Genomic DNA, 23048 nt, shown 5'->3' on the forward strand with positions numbered 1-23048 from the left:
ACACCACCTAGTATATAGGTCCTGGATGGCAGGAAGCTTGGCCCCAGTGATGTATTGTGCCATACACACTACCCTCTGTAGCACCTTACGGTCGGATGGCGAGCCAGATGGTGATACCAGATGGGCCGCAAACGGTCAGGATGCTCTCGATGGTGCAGCTGTATAACCTTTTGAGGATCTGAGGACCCATGCCAAATCGTTTCAGTTTCCTGAGGGGGAAAAGCTGTTGTCATGCCCTCTTCACGACTGTCCTGGTGAGTTTGGACCAGGATATTTTGTTGGTGATGTGGACACCAAGGAACTTGAAACTCTTTACCCGCTCCACTACAGCCCCCTCGATGTGAATTGGGGTGTGTTCGGCCCTCCTTTTCCTGTTGTCCACGATCAGCTCCTTTGTCTTGCTCACATTTTGGGAGAGGTTTTTGTCCTGGCACAACACTGCCAGGTCTCTGACCTCCTCCCTATAGGGTGTCTCATCATTGTCGGTGATCAGGCCTACCACTGTTGTGTCATCAGCAAACTGAATTAATGATGGTGTTGGAGTCGTGGGTGAACAGGGAGTACAGGAGGGGACTAAGCATGCACACCTGAGGGGCCCCTATGTTGAGGATCAGCGTGGCAGGTGTGTTGTTACCTACCCTCATCACCTGGATGGCCCATCAGGAAGTCCAGGATCCAGTTGTAGAGGGAGGTGTTTAGTCCCAGGATCCTTAGCTTAGTGATGAGCTTTGTGGGCACTATGGTGTTGAATGCTGAGCTGTAGTCAATGAACAGCATTCTAACATAGGAGTTCCTTTTGTCCATGTGGGAAAGGGCAGTGTGGAGTGTGACTGAGATTGCGTCAACTGTGGATATGTTGGGGCGGTATGCAAATTGGAGCGGGTCTAAGATTTCTTGGATGATGGTGTTGATGTGTGCCATGAACAGCCTTTCAAATAACTTCATGGCTACCAACGTGAGTGCTACTGGGCGGTAGTCATTTAGGCAGATTACCTTCAAATTCTTGGGCACAGGGACTATGGTGGTCTGCTTGAAACATGTAGGTATTACAGACTCAGTCAGGGAGAGGTTGAAAATGTCGGTGAAGACACTTGCCAGTGGGTCTGCACATGCTCTGAGTGGGTCTGCGCATGCTCTGGCTTTGTGAATGTTGAGGCGTGATCACACAGTTGTCTGGAACAGCTGGTGCTCTCATGCATGCTTCAGTGTTGCTTGCCTCGAAGCGAGCATAGAAGGCATTTAGCTCGTCTGGTAGGCTTACGTGAACTGGGCAGCTTGCGGCTGTGTTTCCCTTTGTAATCCATAATAGTTTGCAAGCTCTGCCACATCCGACGAGCGTCAGAGCCGGTGTAGTAGGATACAATCTTAGTCCTGTATTGGAGCTTTGCCTGTTTGATGGTTCGATTGAGGGCATAGCGGGATTTCATATAAGTGTCCGGATTAGTGTCCCGCTCCTGAAAGATAATGCCTGGAATATGCCTTTAGCTTGGTGCGGATCTTGCCTGTAATCCATGGCTTCTGGTTGGGATATGTACATATGGTCACTGTGGGGACGACGTCGTCAATGCACTTATTGATGAAGCCGTTGACTTAGGGGCTATACTCCTCAATGCCATTGGATGAATCACGGAACATATTCCAGTCTGTGCTAGCAAAACAGTCCTGTAGTGTAGCATCCGTGTCATCTTACCACTTCCGTATTGAGCGAGTCACTGGTACTTCCTGCTTTAGTTTTTGCTTGTAAGCAGGAATCAGGAGGATATAATTATGGTCAGATTTGCCAAATGGAGGGCGAAGGAGAGCTTTGTATGCGTCTCTGTGTGTGGAGTAAAGGTGGTCTAGTTTTTTTCCCCCTCTGTTTGCACATGTGACATGCTGGTAGAAATGTGGTAAAATGGATTTAAGTTTCCAGTATTCCAGTCCCCAGCCACTAGGAGCGCCGCTGCTGGATGAGAATGTTCTTGTTCGCTTATGGCCTTATATAGCTCGTTGAATGTGGTCTCAGTGCCAGGATCGGTTTGTGGTGGTAAGTGATGGCTACGAATAATATAGATGAGACTCTCTTGGTAGATAGTGTGGTCTACAGCTTATCATGAGGTACTCTACCTCAGACAAGCAATACCTAGAGACTTCTTTAATATTAGACATCGCCCACTAGTAGTTATTGACAAATACACACCACAGCCCCTCGTCTTACCAGATGTAGCTTCTCTGTTCTCCCAATGCACAGAAAACCCAGCCAGCTCTATATTATCCATGTCATTGTTCAGCCACGACTCTGTGAAACACAAGATATTACAGTGTTTAATGTCCCATTGGTAAGATAGTCTCGACCGTAGATCATCGAGTTTGTTTTCCAGTGATTGCAGGTTGGCCAATAGAACAGATGGTAATGGTGAATTACTCACTCTCCTACGAATCCTAACAAGGCACCCCAACCCTTTTCCTTGGTATCTCTGCCTTTTCTTCGCGCTAATAATGGGGATTTGGGCCTGTTCTCCGGAAAGCAGTATATTCTTCCCGTCTGACTCATTAAAGAAAAAATCTTCCTCCAGTTGGATGGTGAGTAATTGCTGTTCTGATGTCCAGAAGCTCTTTTCGGTCATAACAGACGGTAGCAGCAACTTTATGTACAAAATAAGTTACAAACAATGCGGAAAAACAAACAAAATAGCAAAGTAGTTAGGAGCCCGTAAAACTGCAGCCATCCCCTCCAGCTCCATTTTTACATTATTATTACACCACTTAATAAAGAGTTTAGCAACACCTTGCCAGGGACTGGGAGCATATACAGTACCAGTCAAAAGTTTGGACACACCTACTCATTCAAGGGCTTTTCTTTATTTTTACTATTTTCTACATTGTAAAAACTATGGAATAACACATATGGAATCATGTAGTAACCCAAAACAAATCAACAAATCAAAATATATTGGAGATTTTGTTACGATAAACTATGAGTGGTGGGTGGAATCAGGCGCAGAGAGCAGGGTTCTGTCGTTTATCAAAAATTTATTCACTGGTGCAACCAAAATGAATGACGCCAACACACAAGGTGTATAAGTTGCCAGTCCAAAAACAACAGGACAAAAATAGACCGGATAAATAAAGAACACGAAAAGCAATACACCATCAAACACAGAGTAACAATCAACAAGCCTGCACAAAATACCCAGCAGGCCTAGTGCCCTTAAATACCCTACAAACAAACCCTAATACAAAACAGGTGTACCCAATTAACCAATAACAAACACAAACGGAAAAAGAATCGATGGCAGCTAATAGGCCGGTGACGACGACCGCCGAGCCCCGCCCGAACAGGAAGAGGCACCCTCTTCAGCGAGGTTCGTGACAGATTTGAGATTCTTCAAATTAGCCCCCTTTACATTGATGACAGCTTTGCACACTCTTGGCATTCTCTCAACCAGTTTCATGAGGAAGGCTTTTCCAACAGTTTTGAAGAAGTTCCCACATATGCTGAGAACTTTTTGGCGGCTTTTCCTTCACTCTGCCATCCCACTCATCCCAAACCATCTCAATTGAGTTGAGGTCGGGTGATTGTGGAGGCCAGGTCATCCAATGCAGCACTCCGTCACTCTCCTTGGTCAAATAGCCCTTACACAGGCTGGAGGTGTGTTTTGGGTCATTGTCCTCTTGGAAAACAAATGAAAAACAAGCTCAAACCAGTTTTGATGGTGTATCGCTGCAGAATGCTGTGGTAGCCATGCTGGTTAAGTGTCCCTTGAATTCTAAACAAATCACTGACAGTATCACCAGCAAAGCACCCCTACACCATAACACTTCCTCCTCCGTGCTTCACGGTGGGAACCACACATGCAGAGATCATCCGTTCATCTACACTAAGTCTCACAAAGACACAGCGGTTGGAACCAAACATTTGGACTCATCAGACCAAAATACAGATTCCCACCGTTGTTTCTTGGCCCAAGCAAGTCTCTTCTTCTTATTGGTGTCCTTTAGTCTTCTCTGATCAGTTGATGTTGAGATGTGAGATCTCTTACTTGAACTCTGTGAAGCATTTATTTGGGCTGCAATCTGAGGTGCAGTTAACTAATGAACTTACCCTCTGCAGCAGCGGTAACTCTGCATCTTCCTTTCCTGTGGCGGTCCTCATGAGAGCCAGTTTCATCATAGCGCTTCATGGTTTTTGCTACTGCACTTGAAGAAACAAAGTTCTTGAAATGTTCCATATTGACTGACCTTCATGGCTTAAAGTAATGATGTGCTGTCATTTCTCTTTGCTTGTTTGAGCTGTTCTTGCCATAATATGGACTCTGTCTTTTACCAATCAGGGCAATATTCTGTATACCACTCCTACCTTATCACAGCACAACTGATTGGCTCACATTCATTAAGAAGGAAAGAAATTCCACAAATGAACTTTTAACAAGGGCCACCTGTTAATTGAAATGCATTCCGTGTGACTACCTCATGAAGCTGGTTGAGAGAATGCCAAGAGTGTGCAAAGCTGTCATCAAGGCAACGGGTGGCTACTTTGAAGAATCTCAAATATAAAATATATTTTGATTTGTTTAACACTTTTTGGGGATATTACATGTGTTATGTCATAGTTTTGATGTCTTCACTATTATTACACAATATAGAAAATAGTAAAATATAGAAAAACCCTTGAATCAGTAGGTGTGTTGAAACATTTGACTGGTACTGTACATGTTCATTTAGTGTTTTGATGCTCCCTTTGACATGCACTGAAACCCCAAAAAGTGTTTTCACAACATTCTCTTAAAAACACCAATATTCAGATTGAAGAACCACTTTGGGTTTTTGAGAGGACAGTCATGGCCAAAAGCTTTGAGAATGAAACAAATGTAAAATTTCACAAAGTCTGCTGCCTCAGTTTGTATGATGACAATTTGCATATACTCCAGAATGTTATGAAGAGTGATCAGAAGAATTGCAATTATTTGCAAAGTCCCTCTTTGCCATGCAAATTAACTGATTCCCCAAAAAACATTTCCACTGCATTTCAGCCCTGCCACAAAAGGACCAGCTGACATCATGTTAGTGATTCTCTCGTTAACACAGGTGTGTGTGTTGACGTGGACAAGGCTGGAGATCACTCTGTCATGCTGATTGAGTTCGAATAACAGACTGGAAGCTTCAAAAGGAGGTGATGCTTGGAATCATTGTTCTTCCTCTGTCAACCATGGTTACCTGCAGGAAAACACGTGCCGCCATCATTGCTTTGCACAAAAAGGGCTTCACAGGCAAGGATATTGCTGCCAGTAAGATTGCACCTAAATCAACCATTTATCAGATCCACAAGAACTTCAAGGAGATCGGTTCAATTGTTGTGAAGAAGGCTTCAGGGCGCCCAAGAAAGTCCAGCAAGCGCCAAGACCGTCTCCTAAAGTTGATTCAGCTGCGGGATCGGGGCACCACCAGTACAGAGCTTGCTCAGGAATGGCAGCAGGCAGGTGTGAGTGCAGCTGCACGCACAGTGAGGCAAAGACTTTTGTAGGATGGCCTGGTGTCAAGAAGGGCAGCAAAGAAGCCACTTCTCTCCAGGAAAAACATGTGACAGACTGATATTTTGCAAAATGTACAGGGATTGGACTAATGAGGACTGGGGTAAAGTCATTTTCTCTGATGAATCCAACTTTCCGATTGTTTGGGGCATCCGGGAAAAAGCTTGTCCAGAGAAGACAAGGTGAGCGCTACCATCAGTCAGTCCTGTGTCATGCCAAAAGTAAAGCATCCTGAGACCATTCATGTGTGGGGTTGCTTCTTAGCCAAGGGAGTGGGCTCACTCACAATCTTGCCTGAGAACACAGCCATGAATAAAGAATGGTACCAACACATCCTCCGAGAGCAACTCCCAACCATCCAGGAACAGTTTGGTGTCAAACAAAGCCTTTTCCAGCATGATGGAGCACCTTGCCATAGGGCAAAAGTTATAACTGAGTGGCTTGGGGAACAAAATATCAATATTTTGGGTCTATGGCCAGGAAACTCTTCAGACCTTAATCCCATTGAGAACTTGTGGTGAATCCTCAAGAGGCGGGTGGACAAACAAAAACCCACAAATTCTGACAAACTCCAAGCATCAATTATGCAATAATGGGTTGCCATCAGTCAGGATGTGGCCCAGAAGTTAATTGATAGCAGCGGATTGCAGAGGTCTTGAAAAAGAAGGGTCAATACTGCAAATACTTGCATCAACTTAATGCAATTGTCAATAAAAGCCTTTGACACTTATGAAATACTTGTAATTATACTTCAGTATTCCATAGTAACATCTGACAAAAATATCTAAAGACACTGAGGCAGCAGACTTTGTGAAAATGTATATTTGTGTCATTCTCAAAACTTTTGGTCACGACTGTACTTATATTTGTCACGTTCGTTATATGGAGGAGACCAAGGCGCATGTGTGTACATACTTATTTTATGAAGAAAACACTAAACAAACTTACAAAAACAACAAAACGAATGCGACGCTATAATATAATAGTGCAGACACAGGCAACTAGGCATATACAATAACCCACAGAGAACCTAAGGAATATGGCGCTGCCTAAATATGGTTTCCAATCAGAGACAACGATAAACAGCTGCCTCTAATTGAGAACCAATCTAGGCAACCATAGACATACATAACATTGAGACTGGTGAACACCCCCATAAACATACAAAACCCCTAGACAAGAGGAAAACACATAAATCACCCTTGTCACACCCTGACCTAACCAAAATAATAAAGAAACAAAGACTACTAAGGTCAGGGCGTGACAATATTGTTTTAAAACAATTTCTGTGTATCAGAACACTTACATTGGGTCTACATTCAAACACCCTCCAAACACCAGATCTCAGGTTAGGTGCATTACTTTATATGGTTTCATTACACAATAATGGTGTTTTGAGTATTTTTACTTTTGCAGTGTACTATTTTGTGTGTGTGTGTGTGTGTGTGTGTGTGTGTGTGTGTGTGTGTGTGTGTGTGTGTGTGTGTGTGTGTGTGTGTGTGTGTGTGTGTGTGTGTGTGTGTGTGTGTGTGTGTGTGTGTAGGGTGTGTGAACTGGAGGAGTTGGGGGAGCTGTCTCCATGTTGGGAAAACCTGAGGAGGGAGATTATTGCTCAGTACCAGACCATCATCCTCACCTACCAGGAGACCATCGGCGACCTACACGAATATAAAGGTTAGCGCCATACTTTATAGAACATACCAGAATACATACCAATCCTGCTAGACTGCACCTAAACATTTTAAAACATATTACTAATATCAGTGTTGTTAGTATAAGTGTTAACAACACCGCAATCAGTGGCGATTTTAGCATGTAAATCTTGGGGGGAGCCTTGTCTCAGTGAAACAGTTAATTCAGCCTCATTTACTGCCTTTTAAAAAACATAGCTGATATGGCTGACAAATTTGGTTTTTAATGACAATTAAGATGTACAAATTATAGCACAAGCGGATAAGAGGCAATCCCTTATTTCGATAAAGACATTAATGAGCGAGCTAGGACGGACGTAGTCAATATAACTATTTGTTCAGCACTTTTGAAATGTACACCAACAGAATTCAAAACATGGGCTGTTCTTACATTATTCTCCCTGTACAACAAGTCAGAACTGTAGGATAAATAAAGGGGGCATTTTAGCAGACAATGAAAGCTCTTACAATATTCGATGATTACATTTCTCTAAAACAGGTTATAGGCTACATATGCACCACCAAGTCAGAACAGTAGGGGAAATTAAGAGGCGTAAATATATGAAATTATTAGGGTGAGGCACATGGGCTACTAACAGTTTACTACACAACATACACTTTGTATTACTTTATTAGCTACAGTATACATATCTCCCTGGTATATTACATCATTTATGCAGTAGAATACAGTACAAGACATTTTTGGACTCACCTTGTGATGTGCTCACTTGAACAGGAAGGTGGCGCAGTGGTCCTTCGTGGGAAAATGTTGTCATCAAAGTCTGGCATTCTCTGGATTTATGGTGCTTTCAAAACAACTGGGAACTCGAGAGAAAAAAACAAGGTTGAAAAAAAAACATGATGACGTCATTGATCTTTAGGTCGTAGCTCTAGAAAGAGGCCGGATTTACAATTCCGAATTTAAAATGTATTTTCCCAGTCAGAGCTCGTTTATTTCCAACTTCCCAGTTGTCTTAAACTCACTGAAGTCACATTTTCGCAGTACGAGATAACAGTTGTTTTGAGCGCAGCGCAAATCATGCTTCATTGACAGCATGGCCAATGTTGAATGTTTATCATTTTAAACTTGGAAAAGAGACCCTTAATCCCAGATTTGGGACCACACAGCCACTCCACTGAATAGCAGGCTAGTGATTGCTTTGCAATTTTTGCAGTTAGCCACTGTCACTGATTCCTTCCAAACCACTCATTGTTGAATTTGCGAATCCCAACTTGTTGTGTAATGTTTATGTCCAATGGCCGATGAGCACAGATACGTTTTATCTTCATTATTTATATTCATATTACAAGGATTAAAAAGGATTTGCCAGCAGATTGACTTGATTCATGATGATGACTGCTAGCTAAGATTCTGAAAGTATGATGTTAACATGATCAGCCCAATCAAAGCTATTGTACATATGAAGTGATTTGACGTCATTTTATCTGTGGCCATTGACCCTATGCCTTCTTGGATGGGCACTTCTAATGTAACTCTATGGCATCACCCAAGGGGCTAGAATATTCTAGCTCTCCCCTTGACTTGGCGGTGATGTAGTTTCCCCATGAGTGACAGAACACTGAGCCAATCACGGTGCAACACTCCGTATTTTCTGCTGGCTGGCCCCACCACTACAGAAAGCACTGAGATAGGCTGAAACACCTGCATTTTGGAGTTGCCTTTGCCCAACCTGCCCTGAATGACGGGTCGCCACTGACTGCAATGATTAGCCCTATAAATGGCATGCCAAATTTATGGTTATTTTATATGAACTTTTACATTTGGTCATCTAACATATTCATAACATAAATAAAAAAGACAATGTCCAAATTTTAAAGTTTATTTAAAATATAATGAATTTCGCATACAATTTATAGGGCTATGCAATGACATGCTACAACATGTCACTACAGATATATCAGAAACCTGCTACATTAGCACTGTTAGCACTATAATATAATATTTAATATCACTAATGCGTCAGTAACAATCAGAAAGAGACCATCAGCAACATGCAAAAGTACAATAGTTGGCATCATCATAACATATCCATCCTACTCCTCTTCCAGGTCCCTCCTTTAAGTCCAGTACTCTGAAAGCAGAGAAGAAGCTGGAGTTCATCCCCACTAACCTGCACGTCCAGAGGATGAGAGTACAAGGAGAGTCTGGCTATGGTAGGGGACCTGTTATATCTATCAGTCTCTATGGTAGGGACCTGTTTTATCTATCAGACTCTATGGTAGGGACCTGTTATATCTATCAGTCTCTATGGTAGGGGACCTGTCATATCTATCAGACTCTATGGTAGGGGACCTGTTATATCTATCAGACTCTATGGTAGGGGACCTGTCATATCTATCAGTCTCTATGGTAGGGACCTGTTTTATCTATCAGACTCTATGGTAGGGACCTGTTATATCTATCAGTCTCTATGGTAGGGGACCTGTCATATCTATCAGACTCTATGGTAGGGGACCTGTCATATCTATCAGACTCTATGGTAGGGGACCTGTCATATCTATCAGTCTCTATGGTAGGGGACCTGTCATATCTATCAAACTCTATGGTAGGGACCTGTTATATCTATAAATCTCTATGGTGGGGAACCTTATATATCTATCAGTCTCTATGGTAGGGAACCTTATATCAAATCAAATTTAAAATCAAATGTATTTATATAGCCCTTCGTACATCAGCTGATATCTCAAAGTGCTGTACAGAAACCCAGCCTAACACCCCAAACAGCAAGCAATGCAGGTGTAGAAGCACGGTGGCTAGGAAAAACTCCCTAGAAAGGCCTAAACCTAGGAAGAAACCTAGAGAGGAACCAGGCTATGAGGGAGTGGCCAGTCATATATCTGTCAGTCTCTATGTCCTTTATATCCATCATTATATCCATCTGGTTCAATGTAATTCTCCACAGCAAGCATGTTTATATCTGTCTAAAAGTGCTCTCTACCCCTTCAACTTCCTCTCCTCTCCCTCCGCCTCCCTGTCTCCCATCTCTCCTCTCCCTCCTCTCACTTCCTCCCTCCATCTTCCTCTCCATCTCCCTTCCTCTCCTCTCCCAGACAGGACCTATGACGTAGTGACTATAGGTGCCCCAGCAGCCCACCACCAAGGCTTTAAGCACTGTGGTCTTCGGAAACTCATCCACAAGTTTGAGGAGGCTAGGAAACAGTGAGACCATATTTTCTTGAGCATATGGTTGGGGGACCGGAACAGCATTTTGAATAATTTATACACTGCAAATTCACCACAAAAAGCTCAAACAAATATAGTATTTGACAAAAACATTTTTTTAAAACTTTTATTATATTGGAATATGATCACATATGCCTCTTTATTTATGCATGGGAATATTTGGGAACAGATTTCCTAAATTTAAATAACTGAGCTGATTTCCTGGTGATTTTACCGTCTTTTATGTCCAACACCGAAAATGTGTATTAATATTTATTTGCTTAGAAAACTTGGGAACCAAATAAAATCAGTTGGGGCTGTCAATTGGGAAACCCTGCTATAGATACATCAGTTCATGATTTAATTGTTATCATTCATTTAGATTTCTAACCTTTGATTGAAATGTCTCCTTTTTGCTTGCTTTCTGATCAGCGCATATGAGGAGGAATGGTGAGATCTGTCACCTGCTCCGTTTATGTGTGCAGTATCAGTGGATGTGTTTGTTTGTGTTCTGTATTACATCGTTTTAAACCAGCACATTTTCACCCTGATCTCTCTCTCTCTCATTCTCTCTATCTCTCTCTCTTTCTTTCTCTCCCTCTCCCTCTCACACACACACACACACACACACATATAAACACACACCTACCAGCAGTGCTGGGTCTGGCTCTAAGCCAGTAACCTACCTGCCTCAGGATGTGGTAAGAGCGAAGGAGCTGATTGGTCAGATCAACACCTTGAAGACCCAGGTGTGCTACTACACCGAACGTTTGTCCCGCGCTGCCAAGGAACGCTCAGCAAACGCTCTGGAGAGAACCCTCGCCATCCTCTCTGAGAAGGTATGAGAGGGGTAGAGAGGGAGGCAGGCAGGGAGGGAGAAGGAGGGAGGGGGAAGTCAGAGGGGAGAGAAGCATTGAAACATGTATCTATCTATACAATCAATATGTATTTCACTGTATTAATACACACTATTATATATCCCTTGTCTCCTCCTCTCCCTGTCTCTCTATCCTCCTCTCCCTGTCTCTCTTCAATCTCTCCCCTCTCCCTGTCACTCTTCCATCTCTCTCATCCTCTCCCTGTCTCTCCTCCATCTCTATCCTCCTCTCCCTGTCTCTCTTCAATCTCTCCCCTCTCCCTGTCACTCTTCCATCTCTCTCATCCTCTCCCTGTCTCTCCTCCATCTCTCTCCTCCTCTCCCTGTCTCTCTTCAATCTCTCCCCTCTCCCTGTCACTCTTCCATCTCTCTCATCCTCTCCCTGTCTCTCCTCCATCTCTCTCCCCCTCTCCAGACTCGTCAGTTGGTGACAGTTTGTGACTCTAAGCTGCTGTCCTTGGCCATCCTGGCCCTCTCTGCTGCCCGTCCAGAATGCATTTCCCAGAAGGGCACTCCTTCCCCCTCATCCCTCACTCCTTCACCCTCTCCATCCCGCTCTCCCTCTCGCCACTCTACTTCCCCCTCTCGCCACTCTACCTCCCCCTCTCGCCACTCCATCTCCCCTCGCCACTCCGTATACCAGGAAGGAGAGGGGGGGAGAGACAAGCGCTCCTCCCTACAAGCTGACTGGCACGAGGAGAACTGGGTAAGATGACATTGATATATTTTGTTTAAGAATTGAGAATAACAACAATATTGTATAGAATTTATATAGAAAGAAAGTGTATTTCATCCCTCTCGCTTTCTGTCGCTCTCAACCCCCCTTCAGGAGAAGGTATGGTTGAATGTGGATAAGAGTCTGGACTGTGTGATCCAGAGGGTGGACAGACTGCTGGCCAAAGACAGGATGCAGAGTGACAGCAGCAGTGAGGATGTGTTCCTGGACGTTCAGCAGCAGACCAATGCCACTACTAAGAAAGGTAAACACGCCGCAGCAGACCAATGCCACTACTAAGAAAGGTAAACACGCCACAGCAGACCAATGCCACTACTAAGAAAGGTAAACACGCCGCAGCAGACCAATGCCACTACTAAGAAAGGTAAACACGCATGCACTGAAATGAAATGAGGCAGCTGTTAAAGTAAAATAGGTAAACTGATTGATTGGTTAATTGGGTTTTTTAATATATTGTTTAATTGATTGACTGGTTGATTGGTTGATTAATGTAGTGTTTAATTTATTGACTGGTTGATGAATGTATTGTTTAGTTGGTTGATTGATTGATTGGTTGATTAATGTATTGTTTAATTGGTTGACTGGTTGAGTGGTTGATTAATGTATTATTTAATTGTTTGATTGGTTGGTTGATTGGGTCAGGGGATAAAAGCGAATGTGTGTGAATCCCTTGAGGTATCCATGGAAACAGAGAAGCCTTCTGGATACACCCAGAATCATCATCTTCATCTCCTTCTTCTTCTCTTCCTCCATCATCATCATCATCATCCTCATTGTCATCATTCCCTAATCTGACCATCACATGTCAGTCAAACCATGAAAGACAACAGCACTGTAGGTTCATGTCCAGTTTGACTCCTCCATATTGTAATATTGTTCTGTATTATTCTTTAACTAGCAGACATGCATTCACAAATGCACACATCACTCTGTCTTTAAAATAAATATGTTATTATTATCTCCCCTTCAGACAGCAGCCCAGATGTAGAAAAGGAAAAGCCCTCCCCAGGTAAGAACAATAATATGTGTGTGTGTGTGTGTGTGTGTGTGTGTGTGTGTGTGTGTGTGTGTGTGTGTGTGTGTGTGTATAGATATACTGTATAACCTCTCTCCTTTCTCTACCAGGTGAATGGAGTGAGGCCTTGTACCCCCTCCTGACCACCCTGTCAGAGTGTGTGTCTCTGATGAGTGACAAGGCTAAGAAGTCCATGGTGTTCCTCCTAATGCAGGACAGTGCTCCCACCATTGCCATGAACCTCACGCTACAGTACAGGAGAGATGTGGTCTTCTGCCAGACGGTGGGTTTACACACACACGCACACACACACACACACACACACATGCGCGCACGCACATGCACGCACACACGCACACACGTACACACACACACACACGCACAGAGATGCACACAAATGCACACAAAGATGCGTTCACACACATGTACAAAGATACGTGTGCACGCGCACACACACAATTATATTAGTATGAATGATGTTCTACATCGGACATTAATAGTTGTATAGATGATGAATACTTGTATTGGTGATTATATAGATGATGAATAGTTGTATTGGTGATTATATTGATGATGAATAGTTTTATTGATGATGAATAGTTGTATTGGGGATTATATAGATGATGAATAGTTGTATTGGTGATTATATTGATGATGAATAGTTTTATTGATGATTAATAGTTGTATTGGGGATTATATAGATGATGAATAGTTGTATTGGTGATTATATTGATGATGAATACTTGTATTGATGACGAATAGTTGTATTGATGAAGAATAGTTGTATTGATGATTATATAGATGATGAATAGTTGTAATGGTGTTTCCCCTTTTGTAGCTGTCAGCTCTGATATGTGGTTTCATCATCAAGCTGAGGAACTGTCTCCATGACAATGGCTTCCTCAGGCAGCTCCACATCATCGGCCTGCTAGTCCAGTATGAGGGCCTGCTCAGCACCTACGGTAACCTGCTGACTGTGTGTGTGTGTGTGTGTGTGTGTGTGTGTGTGTGTGTGTGTGTGTGTGTGTGTGTGTGTGTGTGTGTGTGTGTGTGTGTGTATATTCTTGTGTTTATGACTTAGAATACACACACAAATATGTTGATTTGAAACCTACTCATTTTCTATACTTTATTTATAGATTTTCAAATAGACAACTGAAACCTAATCTTACCCGTTACTCTCTTCAATCTTAAAGGGGAGGAGCTGGCCATGTTGGAGGACATGAGTGTTGGTGTGATGGACCTGCGAAACGTCACTTTTAAGGTTACCCAGGCAACCTCGGTCTTCGGCCCAGATATGTTGCCTGTCATCACCGGGAACCGGGATGGCTTCAACGTCAGGGTTCCGTTACCAGCAGCGATGTTTGATGCGTTGCCGCGGGAGATCCAGAATGGAATGCTGCTGAGGGTTCAGCCTGTTCTCTTCAATGTGGGAATCAATGAACAACAGACGCTGGCCGAGAAGTGAGTAAACGAGAGAGGAGAGAAGAGGAGAGATGAGGAGAGACAAGGAGAGGAAAGGGGAGGAAAGAAGAGTGGGAGAGGTTATAAGTGGATTGAAGGAGATACGGGATAAGAGGAGAGATGGAGGTAGGAGAGGACAGCAGCGCAATGGAAGAGAGAGGGTAGTCAGGAGGTGTGTTACCATGGCAATAGCAGCCAGCTGACATTTGTGGTAATACCATATAAGTGATGATGGTTACCTCGAATAATCACGAGCATCTGGTTATTGTGTGTTTTCGAAGCGTGTTTATTAGATTTGCCACTACAAACTAGAGATGATTGTAAAAAACGCTATGGTAATTCCTCAACGATGCCAATGATGGAGACTGTGAGAACATTAGGTCTACTCCCTATAGACTGTAAGAAATTCTGATGTGTTGTAGCTTTGCTTAATGAGCAGTACAATTCCCCCTGAAAAAAAATCCAATCTGTCTGTCTGTCCATCTGTCCATCTATGTGTCTATAGGTTTGGAGACACGTCTCTCCAGGAGGGGATTAACATGGAGAATATGGCTCGACTCAGCTCATACTATGACCAGTTTAAAGAGGTCCTACCTGAGGACTGTGAGTCACACAGCCTCATCTTAACCTCAACCCCTAATAAAATGGTAAACAACCTGGTTCTTAAAATGTATGTCAGTGCAATGATACTCCTCTCTCCTCTCTCTTTCCAGGCCTCCCTTGTATCCGTAGTCAGACCAGCCTGCCTGAGCTGCTAAAGCTGCTAAGTCAGAACATCAACGCCAGGAAGAGCAAGAACGTAGAGATCCTGTGGCAGGCAGCGGAGGTAGAGACATTCTCTCTTTCTTCTCTTTCTCTCTCTCCACAATACACTTCTATCGCGTCTGCCTAACACTCTATACTTCCCCATTCCTTCCTCTACTCTCTACGTTCCTCTCCTCACCCATTTTCCTCTGCCCCCTCTTCTTTCTCTCTCTCTCTCCCTGTCTCTCCCTCCCCAGGCTTGTCGGCGTCTGAACGGAGTGCGTTTTACCAGCTGTAAGAGTGCTAAAGACCGTACAGCCATGTCTCTAACCCTGGAGCAGTGTCTCATCCTCCAGCAGGAGCACGGACTGGCCCCACAGGTCTTCTCCCAGGCCCTCGACTGCATGCGCAGGTCAGCTGGCCACACAACTGCCTGAACAAAACGAGACAATATGTAGCGTTTATCATGTCAAATTTGAGGAAAGGAAGAATTATGTCAATGTTTATAATAACTTCATATTTTCATATACCCTCTAACTCATCTCCTTTTACCTTTTAACCAATCACCCCCTCTTTTCTCCTCTCCTTTTCTCTTCTCTCCTCCCCTCTCCTTCTCTCTCCTCCTCTTCCCTTTTCCTTCTCTCCTCTCCTTCTCTCTCCTCTACTTTACCCTCCCTTCCTCTCTCTTCTCATCTCCTCCTCCCAATAGTGAGGGCTGCAGACGAGAGAACACCATGAAGAATGTAGGATGTCGTAAATACGCCTTCAACTCCCTCCAGCTGAAGGCCTTTCCAAAACAGTACCGCCCACCTGAGGGCACCTATGGAAAAGTAGAGACCTGATTGGACAGACCAGCTGCCCATCTCTTAAAGTAGCCAATAGAAGGGGAAATGGACTAAATAACATCAACAACAACATAAAAGCAAAACAACATCACAAAAGCAACTACCCCCTATATATAGTGCTGCATCCCTGTTGATGATTTAATGTTATCTGTGGTAGATTGTTTGATAGCAATTCACTCTCTTTTGCGATTGTCACTCCGTTATGTCATGACAACCACTACACATACAACAACAACAACTTAAGAACAGCTTTTCAAATTGTTTTAGTTTTTATTTAGAAAGGAAAAGTGGAAGGGGAGACCTCGTCAGTTGCACAACTGAATGCATTCAACCAAAATGTGAGCTCTTATCATAAGGCCTGTGTTCTAACCACTGTCTCTCATGGAACTTTAAAGAGAAAATTCAACTCAAGTACATTTAAAAAGAACAAAACCTTTGTATGCAGTGCATCAAGACCTTACTTGCTCTCACACTCCACTCCTACAACAAGCACAGGGAACTGATGATATACAGAGATCAGACAAAGACATACTTGTATCTCTGATGTATGAAGACTATTCCATCTAATGTTATTTTATTATCCCTTTTCTATTTGGTAATACATCTAATGGACAGGGTTCGTGTAAAGTAGAGGGCCAGTATCCTGTGTTTTAGTTTTACAGCAAAGATATTGTGTATGCAAGGCTTGGTAGTCCACTGAGAGGCATATACAGTTACATTGGTCAAGGTTCATCTTTCACTTGCCACTACATGTTTGTTTAAAGTGTTATATTTTGTCATTGAGTGCATGGTACAATGCTCCACTATATAAGATGCAAGCATGGATAGATTTTACACACAGCTAACTTAATCCAAAAACAACACAACTAAATTCTGTGCTCACATGCGTGTAGATTTTATTAAACTGAAAATGAATATATTGTCCAAATCTTGTACCCCCCCACAACCCCTCTCTATTCATGAAGTTGTTTTTATACAGGTCCAGGTTCTAGATGGTAGGCATATTTTCTGTACATCAGACTAGAGACTGAGCCAAACTAGAATATTAGCACAGAGTAAAGGAACAGTGTTATAGGAGACATGAAGAAAGTTCCTGCTCTTTTGCATGTCCGCAGCTGTTCTCTGTGAGTTCACCTCGTCTCTTATTAAAAGAGCTCCTGGTTGACTTCACGACAGGACCAAAACACAACACCGGCTTGTTCATGTTACAACCAACGGAGCGAAATGGAGGTGTCTGAATGCATGTAGATAGAGAATCATCACGTTATTATTGTACTCTTGGAAATAAGGGACTTGTACACTGCCTGTTTAAAATGGACAGTGTTTTGCGTTACAACTGTATTGTGAACCTTTCACTGGCTTCTGTTTCCATGTCTACCTATAGATTTTATTCTCCATTACAGAGACATTCAAAACATTTGTTTAAACGTTATTTTGCTAAATATCCTTGATGCTGATGCACTGACAATTGCTGAAAAAAGTAGCCAAAATGCTGCCAGAATTTTACTCATTTAATTTTACTTTTTTTTTTTTTTGTCTTTGTATGTAATGAATGTTATCGAACCACACACTTTCAAGTAGGAGCATCTGTATAGGTACAGGCTTTGCTGTAAAATGTGCTTTCATAAACTCTCCTCAGTAACTTGAGCTGTTAAAATGAGAGCATTAAACTGTTTCACCAATTCCTGTGTGACACTTGTAAAGTATCCCTCGAGTCTCTATCGTCTGTCTGTCTGCACGCACGCATGCACACGCACACACAGTTCTAAACTGTCTTGAAAAGGCCCCTTTAAAGGGATAGTTAACCCAAATTACAAAATGACACATTGGTTTCCTTACCCTGTAAGCAGTCTATGGACAAGGTATGACAGCAATCGATGATTTGGTTAGTTTACCTGGCACTGTTTCCACATGCTAACGTTTTAGCATTCAAGTCATGAGACCGATTTAGCATTATTCGCGTATCATGTCCAAATAATCCGAAACGATCTAAAATTGATTGTGAAGCTTCAATAAGTCACTTATAGGTGTTTTGACGATTATGGGGGGAAAATGTCTTATAGTGGTCCCATGACTTGAATGGGATTTGTGCCAGAAATGCTAAATGGGAATTGTACCACAAATGCATTTGCAAAAGCTCCCGGGTCTAGCAATGGCATTGTCACCCAGGAGGCCTTGCTAGATAGCTACAGTGTTTGATTCATATCAGCCATTTTCTTATAAAACAACTCAGCTAGCTATAAAAATTATAATTTGCGATGCTAGCTAACGTTAGCTAGACTCGGGAGCTCATGGGGACATAGCCTTCATGAACCAGAGGTTTAGATATGATTCCACAATGGGCAACAACAACTGGCTACTAATTCGTTTTCAGCCAAAAATGTTCACATCATAGTTTATCCAGTGACCATCGCATTTAGAAGGATAGCTACTGACGGAAATGTATCTGGCTTGCTAGCATGCTGGCTCTCGCTGGAGGTTCAATTTCCTTCCATATATACAGTACCGGTCAAAAGTTTGGACACACCTACTCATTCCAGGGAATGCTTTTCCAACAGTCTTGAAGGAGTTCCCACATATGCTGAGCACTTGTTGCCTGCTTTTCCTTCCAACTCATCCCAAACCATCTTAATTGGATTTAGGTCGGGTGATTGTGGAGGCCAGGTCATGATGCAGCATTCCATCACCCCCTTTCTTGGTCAAATAGGCCTTACACAGCCTGGAGCTGTGTTGGGTCATTGTCCTGTTGAAAAACGAATGATAGTCCCACTAAGCACAAACCAGACGGGATGGTGTATCGCTGCAGAAGGCTGTGGTAGCCATGCTGGTCAAGTGTGCCTTGAATTCTAAATAAATCACTGACAGTATTTTACCAAATAGGGCTATCTTCTGTATACAACCCTACCTTGTCACAACACAACTGATTGGCTCAAACGCATTAAGGAAAGAAATTCCACAAATTAACAAAAGCACACCTGTTATTTGAAATGCATTCCAGGTGACTACCTCATGAAGCTGATTGAGAGAATGCCAAGAGTGTGCAAAGCTGTCATCAAGGTAAAGGGTGGCTACTTTGAAGAATCACAAAAATATCAAATATATTTTGATTTGTTCAACACTGTTTTGGTTACTACATGATTCTATATGTGTTATTTCATAGTTTTGATGTCTTCACTATTATACTACCATGTAGAAGATAGGGAAAAATAAAGATAAACCCTGGAATTAGTACTGTATATTTACCAAAAAAAGGTGTCTCTTCTGTCTTGTATTTAAATGTTGACACCCAGTAGACTGGACGCGAAAGAAACGCACACCTGTTTAGCTGAAATAATTTAATGACCAACGTTTCAACAGACAAGCTGTCTTCATCAGGGTATAATGACAAACACTGGTGGTCACTAGTTTATAAGAACACACAGGTGTCTGTAATCATGGCCCGGTGTTTCATTTATTTAACTAGGCAAGTCAGTTAAAAACAAATTCTTATTTACAATGACGGCCTACCCCGGCTAAACCCTAACCCCATGAATGGTTAGCATACATTCATAGATACAATTTGGCTACATAGGCCTACAAACATTTACAATGAGCAGCAAAATCACAATAATCACAAGAATGGCTTCAGATCAAAGTCTACTTTGAGACTGAAGGGAGCAAGGGTCTTTCAACTAAAGATCCAGGCAACCTCTTGTTTTAACAATAAATTGTAACGGTCACCCCCTCTCCTAGGGAGGGTGACGTGTTCGATGCCAATATAACATAGGGACGAAATAGAGTGGTTCGCTTCCAAATAGTGGGCCGCAACTGGGCGACACAGTTAAATTGATCATGTTGTGAGATTGAAGTTACTTTGTTTCACCTGTGCTGGCCCAGGTGATATTGGCTGGCCCAGTGTTCCAGTTGGCTTGAGAGATGGAGGGAAAACACCTTTAGTTGACTCTCTCGGTTTGATTTATTTTTTAATTTAAAAAAAATCCTTTATCTGGTCTCTCCTGTTTTCATTTTGGTTTGCTTCCTGTCTTTAAGTTTGGTGTGGATTTTATTTTGTTTGCCTCTTCTTGGACAAATGTAGTTGGTGCTCCTGGTGGGTGACTTTTAAAAACCAGGAGGACTAGCAAATAGAAAAGGCAGGCGCACGGGAAATACATGCTGGTTGACTTGAACATAAAAGACAAACTGGCGCAGAGAGACAGGAAACACAGGGATAAATACACTGGGGAAGCAAGCGACACCTGGAGGAGGTGGCAACAATCACAAGGACAGGTGAAATAGATCAGGGTGTGACACTTTGTTAGTTCTACCTTCTGTTTGAGTGAGAATTTGGGTTTTTCTTGCTGGAGCACACAAGCTACATTAGCCAACTGGTTAGACATTACCCCATGGGCAACAACAACTGGCGACTAGTTCATTTTCATACAAATATATTCAACTCTTACATTTACATTACATTTAAGTCATTTAGCAGACGCTCTTATCCAGCTAGCTACAGTTTGTCCACTGATCACTGCGTTTAGGAGGATAGCTAATTACTGAAATGTAGCTAGCTAGTTCACTGGCCAGGCAGCAGCCATTAACTACTCATGGACTCATGACATATTCGTTGATACATTTGGGTTAACTTGCTCATATCAAGCAACACATACCAGATCGTTTGTGGAAAGGTAAATATAACAATTAGTGGGCTCATTTTTTGAATGATCGGACAGTGAAACTAAAATAGATTTGTAGCTAGCTGGTGCTTTACTTTATTTCCCAATTCATTTGGGGATCAAGCTGAAGCTGGGTTTCCCAAAAAAAATCCCAGTCGGAGCTCGTTTTCCTAGTTCTCGTGAACGCACTGAAGTTTGCAATTTCCGAGTTCCCAGTTGTTTTGAATGCAGCTTAAGAACACAGATGGCTCTTTAGATGGCTCTCTAGAGCATCTGTATGACGTCACACACTCAAGAAGGCTCAACCATTCACCCGAAGGGTTTTTGCATGGCTGATTGGGCTGCATGACAAGTCAACCAGTGCACTGGTGTTAGATCTATGTGCCTGCCATTTTTTTCACTATCATGAGAAAACACCGGAAATAACTAATATTGATAACCATCTAGATGTCACCTTGATACAGTATGTTCAGTATGTGGGGATACCTAGTAGCCAATATTAGGGTGACAGTCACAGTAAACATATGCACACAATGCATGAAGCAACTGTACACCCATCAGCAATACTTTTAATTTAAAAAAATCACACACAAATTTCACACGCACTTTCACACACACACTCCCTTCCACACACACACATTTCCTTTCGACACACCTACTCCGTTCCACAAACCCACTCGCCCATACTCCGGTCCAGTGATGCCAATTTAGCAATTTTGTTGCTAGATTTAACAACTTTTCAGACAGCACCTAGCAACAAATTTGGCTACTTTTAAAAATGTATTTGGAACTTTTAGCAACTTTTGAAAAGTGACTAAAATGCTAAAATGCACGCATTTTTCCTCTAAATGACACAAACAAAAGATTTTCTCTTTCACACACTCAGTCATGACACATGTGCCTGGCTGCAAAAATGCATTGTGAGTGACATCAGCAGCAGGCGCTCAGCTCGTGCACAGGCAGCAGCAGGCCAGCATCAATTTCAGTAAATTGCAAATCATTGTTGGCTGACTGCAGCAGCAGGAGTAGGGGTAGAACGAGCCAAACCCAATGAATATAGTTGGTCACGAATGAACTTACAACATCAATCAACATGTCTCAATCAAAATTGTACAGCCAGAAGAACAGAAAAGAGTGGGAGTCTGTACCAGAACAAATGTCAAATCATATTTTTGCCGAGATGGCCAGTCAATTTGAGTAACGTTAATGTGTATTCTACGTAATGACGCAGTTTTACGTTATCACGCAATGACATCACAATGTCATTTAGCAACAAATCAACCTGCCTCTAGCAACTTACCCTGAAAATTAGTTGGCAAGATGTGCCAAGGTGGCGGCTTGAACAGACGCTTTTTTACCGAGCTCCGTACCAAACTTCAGAAAGATTGTGAAAAAAAACAAGTTTACAGTCATTACTATCACCTAGATTTGAGTTAAAGAGAGGAATTAGGCAAGGTTGTCCTATCTCTCCGTACCTGTTTTTACTAATCACCCAACTTCTAGCAAATTCTTTAAATAATAGTCCTGCACAAGGTATTTCCATAGCTGGTAAAGAAATTATTACAAGCCAGCTGGCTGATGATACTACACTTTTTCTGAAAGACGCTAACCAAATTCCCATATCGATCAATGTGATACAATTATTTTCCAAAGCGTCTGGTCTATATCTTAACATTAATAAATGTGAACTCATGGCTGTCAAAGATTGTGTGACACCTTCATATTATGGTATTCCAGTAAAAGAAGAATTTACATATTTATGCATAACCATTACAAAGGATCAGAAGTCTAGAGGCGTACTAAATTTGCACCCTCTTATTAAAAAACCCCAGAAGAAGCTAAATCAATGGCTACAGAGGGACTTATCTTTAAAAGGTCGAGTCCTAATAACCAAGTCCGAAGGTATCTCTAGACTAACATATGGCGCTCTATCTTTATATCTTGACAGTAAAATAAGCAACTTTCTGTGATGAAACTGTACCCATTACATTAGGAAAACTGTTGTAATGAACACTTATGAGAATGGTGGGCTGAGTTTTCTGGACTTTCTTACACTACCTTACATAATACTTTTAAGATCAATTGGGGGAAAAAATCCTAAGAAGACCCTGGAATTTTATTCCTCATCGTGTCTTCTCTACTTTTGGTGGCCTTTACTTCATGTCGTTTTGCAATTATAATATTGACAAAGTCCCAGTGAAACTTTCTGCTTTTCATCGGCAGGTTCTTGTCATGGTCCTTAATTTATAAACACCATTTTTCTCCACACAAATATTATATATGGAATAATCGGGATATATTGTATAAAAATACTTATTTGTTTTTAGAAT

At 42.3% G+C, this 23048-nt stretch overlaps 1 protein-coding gene across 3 annotated transcripts in view; it reads left to right on the plus strand.

Annotated features, from left to right (window-relative positions):
* Window positions 1–17772, plus strand: part of inpp4aa (inositol polyphosphate-4-phosphatase type I Aa) — a 43276-nt gene extending 25504 nt beyond the window's left edge. For 2 of the 3 annotated variants that reach the window (XM_029647102.2, XM_065017086.1), the window contains exons 10-24: window positions 7054–7184; window positions 9272–9376; window positions 10274–10382; window positions 11038–11224; window positions 11678–11968; window positions 12092–12242; window positions 12674–12832; window positions 12969–13007; window positions 13124–13296; window positions 13852–13975; window positions 14210–14477; window positions 14983–15080; window positions 15191–15303; window positions 15479–15633; window positions 15931–17772. In XM_029647102.2, coding sequence (XP_029502962.2) covers window positions 7054–7184; window positions 9272–9376; window positions 10274–10382; window positions 11038–11224; window positions 11678–11968; window positions 12092–12242; window positions 12674–12832; window positions 12969–13007; window positions 13124–13296; window positions 13852–13975; window positions 14210–14477; window positions 14983–15080; window positions 15191–15303; window positions 15479–15633; window positions 15931–16063 — 2236 coding nt within the window. In that variant the 3' untranslated portion in view covers window positions 16064–17772. The remainder of the gene's footprint in view (window positions 1–7053; window positions 7185–9271; window positions 9377–10273; window positions 10383–11037; window positions 11225–11677; window positions 11969–12091; window positions 12243–12673; window positions 12833–12968; window positions 13008–13123; window positions 13297–13851; window positions 13976–14209; window positions 14478–14982; window positions 15081–15190; window positions 15304–15478; window positions 15634–15930) is intronic. The other variant, XM_029647180.2, reaches the window with a different exon arrangement.
* Window positions 17773–23048: the final 5276 nt, after the last annotated feature.

Source organism: Oncorhynchus nerka, linkage group LG1 (genome assembly GCF_034236695.1).
Source record: "Oncorhynchus nerka isolate Pitt River linkage group LG1, Oner_Uvic_2.0, whole genome shotgun sequence".
Lineage (NCBI taxonomy): Eukaryota > Metazoa > Chordata > Actinopteri > Salmoniformes > Salmonidae > Oncorhynchus > Oncorhynchus nerka.